The sequence below is a fragment of the Pelecanus crispus genome, chromosome 12, assembly GCF_030463565.1.
Source record: "Pelecanus crispus isolate bPelCri1 chromosome 12, bPelCri1.pri, whole genome shotgun sequence".
In the NCBI taxonomy this organism is placed as follows: domain Eukaryota; kingdom Metazoa; phylum Chordata; class Aves; order Pelecaniformes; family Pelecanidae; genus Pelecanus; species Pelecanus crispus.
This window is the reverse complement of record NC_134654.1, coordinates 27,997,006-28,012,551: the sequence shown is the minus strand read 5'-3', so window position 1 is coordinate 28,012,551 and position 15,546 is coordinate 27,997,006. Positions and strand designations below refer to the sequence as shown.

The 15,546-nt window shown below is 68.2% G+C and overlaps 1 protein-coding gene across 1 annotated transcript in view; it reads left to right on the top strand.

The window, feature by feature from the left end:
• Positions 1-15,546, top strand: part of SDK2 (sidekick cell adhesion molecule 2) — a 35,311-nt gene that overhangs the window by 17,597 nt on the left and 2,168 nt on the right. Inside the window, exons 18-42 of the mRNA XM_075720163.1 lie at positions 302-497; positions 703-801; positions 1,619-1,810; positions 1,900-2,021; positions 2,089-2,198; positions 2,288-2,438; positions 2,584-2,821; positions 2,903-3,018; positions 3,284-3,473; positions 3,723-3,821; positions 4,141-4,335; positions 4,428-4,629; positions 4,853-4,956; positions 5,594-5,664; positions 5,796-5,931; positions 6,725-6,781; positions 9,113-9,214; positions 9,425-9,540; positions 11,235-11,421; positions 11,925-12,062; positions 12,159-12,320; positions 12,462-12,587; positions 13,969-14,133; positions 14,473-14,613; positions 15,272-15,410. Coding sequence (XP_075576278.1) covers positions 302-497; positions 703-801; positions 1,619-1,810; positions 1,900-2,021; positions 2,089-2,198; positions 2,288-2,438; positions 2,584-2,821; positions 2,903-3,018; positions 3,284-3,473; positions 3,723-3,821; positions 4,141-4,335; positions 4,428-4,629; positions 4,853-4,956; positions 5,594-5,664; positions 5,796-5,931; positions 6,725-6,781; positions 9,113-9,214; positions 9,425-9,540; positions 11,235-11,421; positions 11,925-12,062; positions 12,159-12,320; positions 12,462-12,587; positions 13,969-14,133; positions 14,473-14,613; positions 15,272-15,410 — 3,554 coding nt within the window. The remainder of the gene's footprint in view (positions 1-301; positions 498-702; positions 802-1,618; positions 1,811-1,899; positions 2,022-2,088; positions 2,199-2,287; positions 2,439-2,583; positions 2,822-2,902; positions 3,019-3,283; positions 3,474-3,722; positions 3,822-4,140; positions 4,336-4,427; positions 4,630-4,852; positions 4,957-5,593; positions 5,665-5,795; positions 5,932-6,724; positions 6,782-9,112; positions 9,215-9,424; positions 9,541-11,234; positions 11,422-11,924; positions 12,063-12,158; positions 12,321-12,461; positions 12,588-13,968; positions 14,134-14,472; positions 14,614-15,271; positions 15,411-15,546) is intronic.

Genomic DNA, 15,546 nt, shown 5'->3' with positions numbered 1-15,546 from the left:
TTGCTATAGGCTATCTTGAACAATACCAATTAAATGCCCAAACATCCCTCCTAAACGCAGGCGAGCGGCCGATTACACGCCGTTATCAATGGGAGTCAATCACAAAGCGCGCGCGCCCCATCGGCTCGTAGGGGTAAACGCGTGCCGTTAAAGGCATCCCTGCGCCGTTAATTGATATTTAATCAACTCGGAATAAATAAGAGGAGGCCGGAGGCGCGCAGAGGATGGTGTTTGCGGTACCGACGCGCACAGTGGGGACGTGGCTGCCTGGCGTCGGCGTCCCAGCTCCTTCTTCCCGCAGCTCATTGCCTGGGAGCCGGAGCATGAGGAGGAGGCGACGGTGGTGACGGTGCGGCCCAACTTCCAGGACAGCGTCCACGTGGGCTACGTGGCGGGGCTGCGGAAATTCGCCGAGTACTTCACCTCGGTGCTGTGCTTCACCACGCCGGGGGACGGCCCGCGCAGCCCCCCCCAGCTGGTGCGCACCCACGAGGACGGTACGGGGAGGCTCTGCGTTCCCGCGGGACAGACCCTGCAGCTCCCGGGGTGGGAATGTGGAACGGGGGTGCCACCGAACCCCGGGAAGCCCCATCCAAGGGGAGCCCCATCCGTGCTCTCTCTCCTTGCGGGGGTCCCATGGGTGCCGAGGGCTCCTGCCCTCGGGTGCGTGGCTGCGTGCTGAGCCCGCGCGTCTTTGGGCAGTGCCTGGCCCGGTGGGACATCTCAGCTTCAGCGACGTCCTGGATACATCCCTGAAGGTCAGCTGGCAGGAACCACTGGAGAAGAACGGCATCCTGATGGGTAAGGGAGCACCGGCGGGTACCCGGCTCCTGCAACGGCCCCCTTCCCACCCCACAGCAGCAGCATCTCCCACCCCGCAGCAGCATCTCAGCATCTCCCGCCCCGCAGCATCTCCCACCCTGCAGCATCTCAGCATCTCCCGCCCCGCAGCATCTCCCACCCTGCAGCATCTCAGCATCTCCCGCCCCGCAGCATCTCCCACCCCGCAGCATCTCAGCATCTCCCGCCCCGCAGCATCTCCCACCCCGCAGCATCTCAGCATCTCCCACCCCGCAGCATCTCCCACCCTGCAGCATCTCAGCATCTCCCACCCCGCAGCATCTCCCACCCTGCAGCATCTCAGCATCTCCCACCCTGCAGCATCTCAGCATCTCCCACCCCGCAGCATCTCAGCATCTCCCACCCCGCAGCATCTCAGCATCTCCCACCCCGCAGCATCTCAGCATCTCCCACCCCGCAGCATCTCAGCATCTCCCACCCCGCAGCATCTCAGCATCTCCCACCCCGCAGCATCTCAGCATCTCCCACCCCGCAGCATCTCAGCATCTCCCACCCCGCAGCATCTCAGCATCTCCCACCCTGCAGCATCTCAGCATCTCCCACCCTGCAGCATCTCAGCATCTCCCACCCTGCAGCATCTCAGCATCTCCCACCCCGCAGCATCTCAGCATCTCCCACCCTGCAGCATCTCAGCATCTCCCACCCTGTAGCATCTCCCACTGGTCCCCTTCCTGCTCGACAGCATCTCCCCCTGGTCCCACTCAGCTCCTCGGGGTGGGTGATGAGGGGGGGGCTGACGGCACGGGGCACGTTTCAGGCTACCGGATCTCCTGGGAGGAGTACAACCGCACCAACACGCGGGTGACCCATTACCTGCCCAACGTCACCCTGGAGTACCGCGTCACCGGCCTCACCGCCCTCACCACCTACACCATCGAGGTGGCTGCCATGACCTCCAAGGGCCAGGGCCAGGTCTCCTCCTCCACCATCTCCTCGGGGGTGCCGCCAGGTGAGCGCGGCGGTGCGGCGATGCCGGCGGGCTGCGGCCGGCGCTGGGGGCGAGCGGCCGGTGCCACCCGCCCTGCCCTCTCCCCGCAGAGCTCCCCGGTGCCCCCACCAACCTGGGCATCTCCAACATCGGACCCCGCTCCGTCACCCTCCAGTTTCGCCCGGGCTACGACGGCAAAACCTCCATCTCCCGCTGGCAGGTGGAGGCACAGGTACGGGGCGGCCCGGGGGGGAGTGAGGGGGTGCCGGGGGGCAGCTCACCCCACTCCCATCCCGCAGGTGGGCCAGAGTGGCGAGGCCGAAGAGTGGGGGCTCGTCCACCAGCTGGCTAACGAGCCCGACGCCCGCTCCATGGAGGTGCCCAACCTGAAGCCCTACACCTACTACAGGCGAGTGGCCAGGACGGTGCCGTGGCATCCTCCCCGGGGGACCGGAGCCCTCTCGACCCCCGCTGTGACCCCCTCCTCTCCTCTCTCAGTTTCCGCATGCGGCAGGTGAATATCGTGGGCACCAGCCCCCCCAGCCTGCCCTCCCGGAGGATCCAGACCCTGCAGGCACCTCCAGACGTGGCACCCGCCAACGTCACCCTGCGGACGGCCAGTGAGACCAGCCTGTGGCTGCGCTGGATGGTGAGGGGGGACCGCGGCTTGCGGGGGGGTCTGTGCCCATGGGCACGGGGCTCATGGGGACAGGCGGGGAGCCGAGCAGGGATGGAGCTGGGGTGGCTGCAGGAGCTCGGGAATGACGGTGCCCGTCTCTGCTGGCTGGGGCCAGCCCCTCCTGGAGCAGGAGTACAACGGGAACCCTGACTTGGTGGGCTACAAGATCCGGTACGCGCGCTCGGACGGGCAAGGGCAGCCGGCGGTGCACGTCATCCACGACCGTGTGGAGCGGGAGTACACCATCGAGGACCTGGAGGAGTGGACCGAGTACCGGGTGCAGGTCCAAGCCTTCAACGCCATCGGCTCGGGGCCCTGGAGCCACTCGGTGGCGGGACGCACCCGGGAGTCAGGTACGGCTGCCCACCCCGCGGCGCTGAGCACCCACCCCAGCCGGATCCGGCCGCTGACCCCGACTCTCATCCCTCCACCAGTGCCCTCCTCTGGCCCCAGCAACGTGTCGGCGCTGGCCACCAGCTCCAGCAGCATGCTGGTCCGATGGAGCGACATCCCCGAGGCAGACTGCAACGGCCTCATACTGGGCTACAAGGTGAGCGCCTACCCCAGCCCCGGTGCCGCGGCTCTGCCTGCCTTGCAGCCCGGCCCGTGCCCCGCCAGCCTCACCCGCAGACCCGGGCAGCACGGCTTTGCCTGGGGGGAATCACCCTGCAGACTGCCAGGTCCCTATTTGTGCCAGCTCCGAGAGACGGTGCCCATCTCTGCCAGCCGTGGCCACGCTGCTCCGTCCCGGGGGGTCCCGGGGGGTCCCAGGGGCTGTGGCCCTGCCTGGCCGTGTCACGTGGGGTCTGTTGCAGGTGATGTACAAGGAGAAGGGCTCGGATGCCCGTGCCCAGTTCTGGCTGGCAGAGGGCAATGCCTCCCGCAGCGCCCAGCTGAGCGGGCTGGGCAAGTACACGCTGTACGAGATCCGCGTGCTGGCCTTCACCAGGATCGGCGATGGCGTGCCCAGCCGGCCCCCCATCCTCGAGCGGACTCTGGATGACGGTAACAGCACCCGGATGGGCAGAGAGACCCGAATAGCCTTGGGGGGGGAGGGGTCCCCTAGGTGCCTCAGGCCATCCCATCCCATCCCATCCTATCCTTGTTCCCTGAGGCAATCCCTCTCTCTGCCTGACCGGGACACCCAGGGCTCTCATTCCTGGCACACGGGGTCAAGCCCTGCTTGCCCAGGGCCTGCTACTTTGCAGACACTTGTGCACCCCCCCCGGTGAACCCCGTCTCTCCCCGCTCCAGTGCCTGGGCCCCCCGTGGGGATCCTTTTCCCCGAAGTGAGGACCACCTCAGTGCGGCTCGTCTGGCAGCCACCCGCAGCACCCAATGGCATCATCCTGGGTAGGTAGGGAGCCATCCCGGTTGCGCCGCGCTGGGATGCTCGGCAGAGGGGTGCAGAGGTCCTGCGGGAGCAGGGATGAACATGGGTGGGGAGAGACCGGCTCCGTGAGATCCCCCCAGCATCTCGGAGCCCGTTGCCCTTGGGGCTGGGGTTCCCCACTCGGCAGCCTGGCTGCGTGCGAGCTCCCCTGCACAGGGAGCCAAAACGCCCTCGTTGCTGGCCCTGTGCGTGGGCAGGGATGGAGAAGGGAGGCGTGCACGGCGGGACCAGGATGCTGTCCCCTCCGCCAGCCCCACCGTGCTGCTCCCCTCCCCGCAGCGTACCAGGTCACCCACCGCCTCAACACCACCGCGGCCAACGCGGCCGCCGTGGAGGTGCTGGAGCCCGGCGCCCGGCAGTACACGGCCACCGGCCTCCAGCCCGAGGCCACCTACCTCTTCCGCATCGCGGCGCAGACCCGCAAGGGCTGGGGCGAGGCGGCCGAAGTCCTTGTGGTGACCACGGAGAAGAGAGGTAAAGGGGCGGGGGGCTCCAGCCCGTGGCGGGGGGGCTGCGTGTGCGCCCACGGCGTGCCCGCGGCGCTCCCAGCCCCTCGCCTCTCCCAGACCGCCCGCAGCCCCCCGGGAAGCCGCTGGCGCAGCAGGAGGAGGTGCGAGCCCGCAGCGTGCTGCTCTCCTGGGAGCCGGGCAGCGACGGGCTCTCCCCCGTCCGCTACTACACGGTGCAGACCCGCGAGCTGCCCGACGGCGAGTGGGCGCTGCACTCCGCCGCCGTCAGCCGCAACGCCACCGCCTTCGTCGTGGATAGGTGAGGCACGGGCCGGCCCCGAGCGGTGCTGTGGGGTGATGGGGAGCCGGGGAGATGGTGGGCTCTGCTTTGGGCAGTTGCCCCCGTGCCTCAGTTTCCCCATCCGATGAGAAGCGCTTGCGCCAAGGTTGGGAAGCACCAGCGCCCTGCGGGAGGGAGGGAGGGTGGCTCGTGGGGTCACCCGCTGGCCTCACCGTCCCTGTCCCGCCCTGCTTCCGTCCAGGCTGAAGCCCTTCACCTCCTACAAGTTCCGCGTGAAGGCGACGAACGACATCGGGGACAGCGAGTACAGCGAGGAGTCGGAGTCGCTCACCACTCTGCAGGCGGGTCAGCGCAGGCTGCGGCTCCCGCGGCAGGGAGAGGGCATCCCCCCCCCGTGCCCAGGGCATCCCCCCCCGTGCCCAGGGCATCCCCCCCTCCGTGCCTGGGCATCCCCCCCCCCCGTGCCCGGGCATCCGCCCCCGTGCCTGGGCATCCCCCCCTATGCCTGGGCATCCCCCTCTGCACAGGGCATCCCCCCCCCCCGTGCCTGGGCATCCCCCCCCCCCCGTGCCTGGGCATCCCCCCCCCGTGCCCAGGGCATCCCCCCCGTGCCTGGGCATCCCTCCCCGTGCCCAGGGCATCCCTCCCTGTGCCCAGGGCATCCCCCCCCTGTGCCCAGGGCATCCCCCCCTGTGCCCAGGGCATCCCCCCCCTGTGCCCAGGGCATCCCCCCCCGTGCCTGGGCATCCCCCCCCGTGCCCAGGGCATCCCCGCCATGCCCGGGCATCCCCCCCCGTGCCCAGGGCATCCCCCCCGTGCCTGGGCATCCCCCCCCCCCATGCCCAGGGCATCCCCCCCATGCCCAGGGCATCCCCCCCCGTGCCCAAGGCATCTCCCCCGTGCCCTGGTATCCCCCCCTGCCCACACATCCCCCCATGCCCAGGGCATCTCTGGAACCTCACTGCCCACTTCTCCCCCACAGCCCCCGAGGAAGCCCCCACCATCCTCTCCGTCACGCCGCACACCACCACATCAGTGCTCATCCGCTGGCAGGTACTGTCCCCTCTGCCTTGTGGGGTGTTGTGGGACCGGCCACCCACCCCCTTGGGCGTACGGGGGACAGCCATCTCGGGGTGCCGGGGAGCCCCGGGTCAGAGCAGCCCCTCACTGTCCTCCCCGCGCAGCCCCCGGCCGAGGACAAGATCAACGGGATCCTGCTGGGTTTCCGCCTCCGCTACCGCGAGCTGGTGTACGACAGCCTGCGCGGCTTCACCCTGCGCAGCGTCAGCAGCGCCGGCGCCACGTGGGCCGAGCTCGCCCGTGAGTGCTCACGGTCCTGCCGAGCCTGGGGGGTAACCATGGGGGGCACTCAGGGGTTTGGGGGACACTCAGGGGGTCCTGGGGGGCATCTGGGGGTCCTGAGGAGGGCACCTAGGGGTCTGGGGGGCAGCCGGGGGTCCAGGGGGGCCGGGATTAACCTAACACTACCAACTCCACCACCAAACCAGTTAAGGGGAGAGTCGTAATTAATTTCATGTTTCCTGCCTTGGTGGCTGGATTATTTTTTAATGAAAGTAAAAACCAGGAATCACTAAGGTTGGAAAGGATCTCTAAGATCATCAGTCCAACCATCAACCCAACACCACCGTGCCCACTAAACCATGTCCCCAAGTGCCACCTCTGCCCGTTTTTTGAACCCCTCCAGGGCTGGGGACTCCCCCACCTCTCTGGGCAGCCTGTCCCAATGCTTGACCACTCTTTCCGTGAAGAAATTTTTCCTAATATCTAGTCTGGGGGCAGCAGGGACACAAATGACAAGGGCAGAGCCCAAGACTGGACCTTGCCCCATCCACCGCTCTCAGCCACGGTCGGACCCCCGTGGAGACCCCGATGCCCAGACCCGGCTTGTGCCCCTCCGGGGATGGTGCCGGAGGATAGAAAGGCTCCTCGGTGCTGTGACAGCCCTGGTGGCACCTGGGGGTGACAGGGCCCTTGCAGGGGACCCCTGGCCCGCCCTGGGGTGGGCGGCCATGCTGGGTTGGGCGTTCACAGGCGGGAGCCCACCCGTGCGGGACTAACCGGCTGCCTGCTCTCCCTGCCCCGTGCCACCCAGCCGTCTACGCCGTGCACAACCTCAGCGAGGTCTCCCTCACCCAGTACGAGCTGGACAGTAAGTCACCGCTCCCCCTGCCCCTCCCGGCCACCCCCCGCGTGTCCTCCCCGCTGCCACCCCCCGCGTGTCCTCCCCACTGCCACCCCCCGCGTGTCCTCCCCACTGCCACCCCCCGTGTGTCCTCCCCACTGCTGCCCCCCGCGTGTCCTCCCCACTGCCACCCCCTGCGTGTCCTCCCCCCTGCGTGTCCTCCCCGCTGCCACCCCCCCTGCGTGTCCTCCCCACTGCCACCCCCTGTGTCCTCCCCACTGCCACCCCCTGTGTGTCCTCCCCACTGCGTGTCCTCCCCCCTGCCACCCCCCGTGTGTCCTCCCCACTGCTGCCCCCCGCGTGTCCTCCCCACTGCCACCCCCTGCGTGTCCTCCCCCCTACATGTCCTCCCCACTGCCACCCCCCCTGCGTGCCCTCCCCACTGCCACCCCCCTGCGTGCCCTCCCCACTGCCACCCCCTGTGTCCTCCCCACTGCCACCCCTCTGCGTGTCCTCCCCCCTGCGTGTCCTCCCCGCTGCCACCCCCCTGCGTGTCCTCCCCACTGCCACCCCCTGCGTGTCCTCCCCACTGCCACCCCCCCGCGTGTCCTCCCCACTGCGTGTCCTCCCCACTGCCCCCCCCCGCGTGTCCTCCCCACTGCCCCCCCCGCGTGCCCTCCCCATTGCCACCCCTTGTGTCCTCCCCACTGCCACCCCTCTGCGTGTCCTCCCCCCTGCGTGTCCTCCCCACTGCCACCCCCCTGCGTGTCCTCCCCACTGCCACCCCCCATGTGTCCTCCCCACTGCCACCCCTCTGCGTGTCCTCCCCACTGCCACCCCCCGCGTGTCCTCCCCACTGCCACCCCCCTACATGTCCTCCCCATTGCCACCCCCCTGCGTGCCCTCCCCACTGCCACCCCCCTGTGTCCTCCCCACTGCCACCCCTCTGCGTGTCCTCCCCCCTGCGTGTCCTCCCCGCTGCCACCCCCCTGCGTGTCCTCCCCACTGCCACCCCCTGCGTGTCCTCCCCACTGCCACCCCCCGCGTGTCCTCCCCACTGCGTGTCCTCCCCACTGCCCCCCCCGCGTGTCCTCCCCACTGCCCCCCCCCGCGTGCCCTCCCCATTGCCACCCCTTGTGTCCTCCCCACTGCCACCCCTCTGCGTGTCCTCCCCCCTGCGTGTCCTCCCCACTGCCACCCCCCTGCGTGTCCTCCCCACTGCCACCCCCCATGTGTCCTCCCCACTGCCACCCCTCTGCGTGTCCTCCCCACTGCCACCCCCCGCGTGTCCTCCCCACTGCCACCCCCCTACATGTCCTCCCCATTGCCACCCCCCCTGCGTGCCCTCCCCACTGCCACCCCCTGTGTCCTCCCCACTGCCACCCCTCTGCGTGTCCTCCCCCCCGCGTGTCCTCCCCACTGCCACCCCCCGCGTGTCCTCCCCACTGCCACCCCCCTACATGTCCTCCCCATTGCCACCCCCCTGCATGCCCTCCCCACTGCCACCCCCCTGTGTCCTCCCCACTGCCACCCCTCTGCGTGTCCTCCCCCCTGCGTGTCCTCCCCGCTGCCACCCCCCATGTGTCCTCCCCACTGCCACCCCCCTGCGTGCCCTCCCCACTGCCACCCCCTGTGTCCTCCCCACTGCCACCCCCTGTGTGTCCTCCCCACTGCATGTCCTCCCCACTGCCACCCCCTGTGTCCTCCCCACTGCCACCCCCCGCGTGTCCTCCCCACTGCCACCCCCCGCGTGTCCTCCCCGCTGCCACCCCCTGTGTCCTCCCCGCTGCCACCCCCCTGTGTCCTCCCCGCTGCCACCCCCTGCGTGTCCTCCCCACTGCGTGTCCTCCCCACTGCCGCCCCCCACGTGTCCTCCCCACTGCCACCCCCCACATGTCCTCCCCACTGCCACCCCCTGTGTGTCCTCCCCATTGCCCCCCCCCGCGTGCCCTCCCCATTGCCACCCCCCCCGCGTGTCCTCCCCACTGCCACCCCCCGCGTGTCCTCCCCGCTGCCACCCCCCGTGTGTCCTCCCCACTGCCACCCCCCACGTGTCCTCCCCATTGCCCCCCCCCGCGTGTCCTCCCCACTGCCACCCCCCGCGTGTCCTCCCCACTGCCACCCCCCACGTGTCCTCCCCATTGCCCCTCCCCGCGTGTCCTCCCCACTGCCACCCCCCGCGTGTCCCTCCCCTCCGCCTGCCCCTGTGCCCAGGGACCCTTCTGCCTGTCCGCTCCCGCTGCTCCTCGGGGAGCCCCCCCCAAGCGAGGGGGGCTCTGCTGGGGTCCCCCCGAGGGTAGCAGGACCCCCACGCTGCCGGCCGCGCCGCTCACCCCCTTCTCCCCTTTCCCCCCGCAGACCTGAGCAAGCACCGGCGCTACGAGATCCGCATGAGCGTGTACAATGCCGTGGGCGAGGGCCCCCCCAGCCCCCCCCAGGAGGTCTTCGTGGGCGAAGCGGGTGAGTCTTGCGAGGGGCGGGGGCTGCGGGGAGCGGGGCTCGGCTGCCCCGGTACCTTACGCTCCTCCGTGGCACCGCGCAGCGGCCCCCGTCCCGTCTGCGCACCCCCGATGTGCCGAGACGAGGCGGTGAGCCCCCCTGTATCGAGGGGGGGCTTTCCCCCACCTCGGTCCCAGCCGGGCTGTGACGCCGTCCCCTCCTTCGGCACAGTGCCCACCGGTGCGCCGCAGAACGTGGCGGTGCAGGCGGCCACGGCCACGCAGCTGGATGTCACCTGGGAACCGCCACCCCCTGAGAGCCAGAACGGGGACATCCAGGGCTACAAGGTACCGTGGCTCGTTGCCCGGGAGCCGGCACCGAGCCGGGGCTCGGGGGCACTGGGTGCCCTGGGAAGGTGCTGGGTTTGTGGCGGGGCACAGGGTGCCCTGGGGAGATGCCGGGTGTCATTGGGGGGGTGCTGAGCTCCCCTGGGAGACGCTATGTGTGGTTTTGGATCTGGGAAGATGCTGGATGCCCTGGGAGGTGCTGGGAGATGCCGGGTGTCCCCGGGAGATGCCAAGAGATGCCGGGAGATGTGGGGTGTCCTGGGGAGATGCTGGGAGATGCCGGGTGTCCCCGGGAGATGCCGACAGATGCCGGGAGATGCAGGGTGTCCTGGGGAGATGCTGGGAGATGCTGGGTGTCCCAGGGAGGTGCCGGGAGATGCCGGGAGATGCCGGGTGTCCTGGGGAGATGCTGGGAGATGCTGGGTGTCCCAGGAAGATGCCGGGAGATGCAGGGTGTCCTGGGGAGATGCTGGGAGATGCTGGGTGTCCCAGGGAGGTGCCGGGAGATGCCGGGAGATGCAGGGTGTCCTGGGGAGATGCTGGGAGATGCCGGGTGTCCCCGGGGGATGCTGGGTGTCCCAGGGAGATGCCGGGAGATGCCGGGAGATGCGGGGTGTCCTCGGGAGATGCTGGAAGATGCTGTGTGTCCCCGGGAGATGCTGGGGGTCCCGGGGAGATGCCAGGAGATGCCGGGTGTCCCTGGAAGATGCCGGGGAGATGCTGGTGTCCCGGGGAGATGCCAGGAGGTGCCGGGTGTCCTGGAGAGATGCTGGGAGATGCTGGGTGTCCCTGGAAGATGCTGGGGAGATGCTGGCTGTCCCCAGGGAGATGCCAGGAGATGCGAGGTGTCCTCGGGAGATGTCAGGTGTCCCCCAGCAGATGCCTGGTGTCCTGGGGAGATGCCGGGTGTCCCAAGGAGATGCTGGGAGATGCCGGGTGTCCTGGGGAGATGCTGGGAGATGCTGGGAGATGCCGGGTGTCCTGGGGAGATGCTGGGAGATGCTGGGTGTCCCTGGGAGATGCCGGGTGTCCTGGGGAGATGCTGGGAGATGCTGGCTGTCCCTGGGAAGGTGCTGGGAGATGCCGGGAGATGCCGGGTGTCCTGGGGAGATGCCGGCTGTCCCTGGGGAGGTGCTGGGAGATGCCGGGAGATGCTGGGTGTCCCGGGAAGATGCCGGGAGATGCCGGGTGTCCCATCCCGGTGCCAAGCGGCCGCGGGGCGGCAGGTGGCGCCGTCGGCCCCGGGATGCAGGCGGGATGCAGGCGGGATGCAGGCGGGATGCAGGCGGGATGCAGGCGGGATGCAGGCGGGATGCAGGCGGGCTGCCCAGCCCCACGCTCTAGGCACCTCCTTGGCCACCTCCATTGCGGTTCCTCCTGCTCATCCCCGTCCCTTAAGGTTTAGACGCAGCGCAGAGGTGTTCTCAGCGCGTTTGAGCTGCAGCGCAGCGGTGCCGCTCCCTGCGCCAGCTGCGAGCAGGGGTCGTGTCTGGTGCCCGGCACAGCCTGGAGCCGTCCCGGAGGAGATGGCTTCCCCCCGGCATGCTCAGAGCCCCCAGCCACTCTGGGACGGGGGCTTAGGAGCCCAGGCAGGGCTGCGTGGGGTGTTTGGGCACAGCAAAGGGTCTGGGCGGGGGGCGATCCATGGGTGGGGGGCCGGATCCATGCATCACCCATGCCCCCTCCTCCTCCAGATCCACTTCTGGGAGGCACAGCGGCAGAACGAGAGCACCCGGGTGAAGACGCTCTTCCTGCCCGAGAACGGGGTGAAGCTGAAGAACCTGACGGGGTACACCTCGTACTGGGTCAGCGTCGCTGCCTTCAACGCTGCCGGGGACGGACCCCGCAGCACCCCCGTCAAGGCCCGGACGCAGCAGGCAGGTGGGCCCCGTGGCACGGCTCCCCCCGAGCCCTTCGCTCCGCACGGTCGCGTCCGCAGCCTCCAGCCCTGGTCTCCGTGGGGAGGTGTCTCCGTGGGTCCAGCTCCAGCGATGTCCGGCTGATGCCCCTTCATCCCAGCTGCACCCCCTGGCTCCTGCTCCTGCAATCCCGAGCAGGGACCAGCCCTGGGCTCTCCCCAGAGGGTTTGTGGCTTGGGGGGGCATGTGGAGATGAAGGTTTTGGCTGAGATTTGAGAAGGATGAAGGTCTCGGGAGGAGGGACAAGGAGAAGGAGACTCATTCCCCCAGCCGCTGCGCGGTGGCCTGGCAGGGTCTTTGCTGCAGTGGGGATGGGGGCACAGGGGGGGTGGCACCAGGGTGGTGTGAGATGGCGATGACGACTGCCCCGGGTGTTAGGGTGGAGGCAGGGAGAGGGGCTGGCTTGGTGCTGGGGGTGTCCCCTGGGAGCACTGAGCTGGCCCCGGCCACCCTGCTCCCTCGCAGCCCCCAGCGCTCCCGGCTCCATCCGCTTCAGCGAGCTGACCACCACATCGGTGAATGTGTCCTGGGAGCCACCACCACTGCCCAACGGTGTCCTCGAGGGCTACAGGCTGGTCTACGAGCCCTGCATGCCCGTGGACGGTGAGGGCACGGCGGGGGGACTGGGGGGAGGCTGGGGGCACTGGGGGGAGCTGGGAGGGCTCCGGGGAAGACCCGGCTCAGCCTCTGTCCCCGCAGGCGTCAGTAAGATCGTGACGGTGGACGTGAAGGGGAACAGCCCGCTGTGGATGAAGGTGAAGGACCTGGCCGAGGGTGTGACGTACCGGTTCCGGATCCGGGCTAAAACCTTCGCCTATGGGCCGGACGTCGAGGCGAACATCACCACGGGGCCTGGGGAAGGTAGGGGGTGGGACGTGCGGGACGCCGTGCCGGGGCGAGGGAGGAGATGCGGTGGGGACAGTTCCGCCGGTGCCACCAAGGCTGGCGTGGCCGCGTGCCAGTTTGTACCCCCATGCCTCCAGCTCTGCTCTGGGTCCCCAGGTGCCCCTGGTCCCCCCGGCGAGCCCTTCATCTCCCGCTACGGCTCGGCTATCACCATCCACTGGTCGAGTGGGGACCCCGGCCAAGGGCCCATCACCAGATACGTCATCGAAGCCCGTCCTTCAGGTACTGCAGCTCCGCTCTGCTTTCCATCCCTGCCTCGTCACTGGTGGTGCCTTGGGTTTGGGAGAAAGGGAAACTGAGGCAGGGAGCGCTGACTTCTCCCCAGCCCAGCCTGTTGGGTGGCCTGGGATTAGGACCTGGGCGTCTGGGCTGTCGGCCACATGCCGGTCCACGAGGACCACGCTGCCGAGTGGGTGCTGACTGGGGCTGATGGAAAGCGGCTGGCGAGCCGCGGAGCAGTGCCCATCGATGCTGCTGCTTTCATGGGCATGCAGGTCCTGACGCTCCCCCAGCCACGCAAGGAGGTTCGAGGAGTACCAAGGCCATCCCAAAATGTGAGAGCCTTGCTCCTGTGCAGGCAGGGGCAGGCAGTGCTGGCAGCCGGGACTCCCCATCCCCGCGGCAGGGAGCCAGCAGACGCGGCCACGCTCTCTCCTGCAGCCCCAAGTTAATGATTTCTCCCTGCCGCAGAGACCGCGGCTCAGACGACGCAATCGATCGCTGACGGGGGCCGGCACGGCTCCCCGCATGGTGGGGCAGCACCCGGGAGGGAAGCCCCTCGCTCCCGTGAGCCATGGGGCTGCCGGGGCTGCTCTGGGGCTGCGGTGGCAGCAGGTCGCCGGGGAGCTGCCCTGCCCTTGGCCGGGGCAGGCGATCGATCAGCCGCGCGCATCACTACGGCTTTTTAACGATGCTGCAGCGGGCAAGCTCCATGCCTGCCGGGGCTGAGAGGGCCGGGCAGATGGGAACTGGGGTTGTTTAGCCTGGAGAAGAGGGGGCTGAGGGGAGACCTTGTCGCGCTCTACAGCTGCCTGACAGGAGGGGGCAGGGAGGGGGGTGTCAGGCTCTTCTCCCAAATAACCAGCGATACGACGAGAGGAAATGGGCTCAAGTTGCACCAGGGGAGGTTTAGATTGGATGCTGGGAAAAATTTCTTCACGGAAAGAGTGGTCAAGCATTGGAACAGGCTGCCCAGAGAGGTGGTGGAGTCCCCATCCCTGGAGGGGTTCAAAAAACGGGCAGAGGTGGCACTTTGGGACATGGTTTAGTGGGTATGGGGGTGTTGGGGTGATGGTTGGACTGATGATCTTAGAGATCCTTTCCAACCTTAGTGATTCCTAGTTTTACTTTCATTAAAAAATAATCCAGCCACCAAGGCAGGGAACATGAAATTGCTGCTCTCCCCTTAACTGGTTTGGTGGTGGACTTGGTGGTGTTGGGTTAATGGTTGGACTGGATGATCTTAGAGGGCTTTTCCAACCTAAACGATTCTATGAGTCTATGGCGGAGGGCAGCACGCTCCTGGATGGAGGGAGATCAGCCTCTCGCCCTGGGGAGCCCCGCAGAGCCGGTCCCCCCCTCCCAGGCCCCTTCTCTCTTCTAGACGAGGGTCTCTGGGACATCCTCATCAAAGACATCCCCAAGGAGGTCACCTCCTACACCTTCAGCATGGACATCCTTAAGCAGGGGGTCAGCTACGACTTCCGCGTCATCGCCGTGAACGACTACGGCTACGGGACCCCCAGCACGCCTTCCCCCTCCGTGTCAGGTAGCCAGCGGGGACGGCGCGCGGGTGTCCCTGGGGGGATGCTGTCACCCCTGAGCCGGAGGGAGAGCCCCAGCATTGCTCCGTTCCCATGGCCGATGCTGAAACCCATCTCCCTGACCCTGCCTGGCTCTTACGGAGCCCCAAATCCCACTGCCAGCAGCGTTTGCCAGTGCTCCCCTTGCAAAGCCTCCTGTTATCCCCCTTTACCCGCTCCCTCATGTGAATCCAGGTCTCACAAAGTTCCCCAAGGTGACCTCATGCCTTGCGGCGGGGCGTCCCCGACCACACTGGTTTGCCCCCCATGCCCATCCCTCTCTGATCCTCCCCGCTGTGCCCCAGCCCAGAAAGCCAACCCGTTCTACGAGGAGTGGTGGTTCCTGGTGGTCATCGCCCTGGTAGGGCTCATCTTCATCCTCCTGCTCGTCTTCGTGCTCATCATCCGCGGGCAGAGCAAGAAGTACGCCAAGAAGTCGGACTCAGGTGAGCACCAGGGGTGTGGTGGGTGGTGACGGGACCCTCTGGGGTGGCAGCTGGGGGGGTGCAGAGCCTTGACCCCATAGGAGCCTCTCCGGGGTCTCCCTGCCTGCCTTTGGGGTCTGAGTGGGGTGGTGGGAGCCTGCCGTCAGGGCACGGCTCCTCCAGAGACCGGGTGACATCCCATAGAGGTGCCGTGGGCTTCCCGGAGAGCGCTGGGAGCTGCAGATTAAATAAGCGACTTGTCCCGCTGTCAGCTGCGGAGGCAGGGCAGCCTGGGGGCTCGGCGGAGGTCATTTGGATTAGTCAAACACAGCTCTGTTTTCTTAGCTGTATCAAGGGCTCAAATTGTGGGGAAAATCCAGACCTCCTCGTTAAGCAAACAGAGGCGCTGAGCCGGGAGCCGGAGGCGATGGGGCAGGTCAGGGCGCGAGCCGAGGCGGGCAGGCTCGGCACGGCCGGCGGCGCTGGGCACGGGGCTGATGCACGGCCGCTGCCCCGGGACTGGCACCTCGCCGGCGTCCCCAGGCTTTGGTCTCTCCAACACCGGAGCCGGCACAACCTTCCCCGGGCCATTCCCCAGCCCCTCTGTGCAGGGTCCGGGCCCCCTCCCGCTGTTCTGCCTGGGGAGGGTCTGGGGGAGGCTGAGCACCCCATCCCGCAGGGAACGGCTCCAAGGCCACCGCCCTGAGCCACGGCGAGATGGTGAGCCTGGATGAGGGCAGCTTCCCCGCTCTGGAGCTCAACAACCGCCGCCTCTCCGTCAAGAACTCCTTCTGCCGGAAGAACGGCATCTATACCCGGTAGGGACGCCCCGCTGCAGCCCCCTCCCTGGGCAGGGGGGAGTTTTTTGGATGTCTTACCCATCCCTCTCCATCGTGCACTCGCTGTGGGATGGGCACGGGGCTGGGGAGAGCTGGCACCCCAGGGGGATGACCC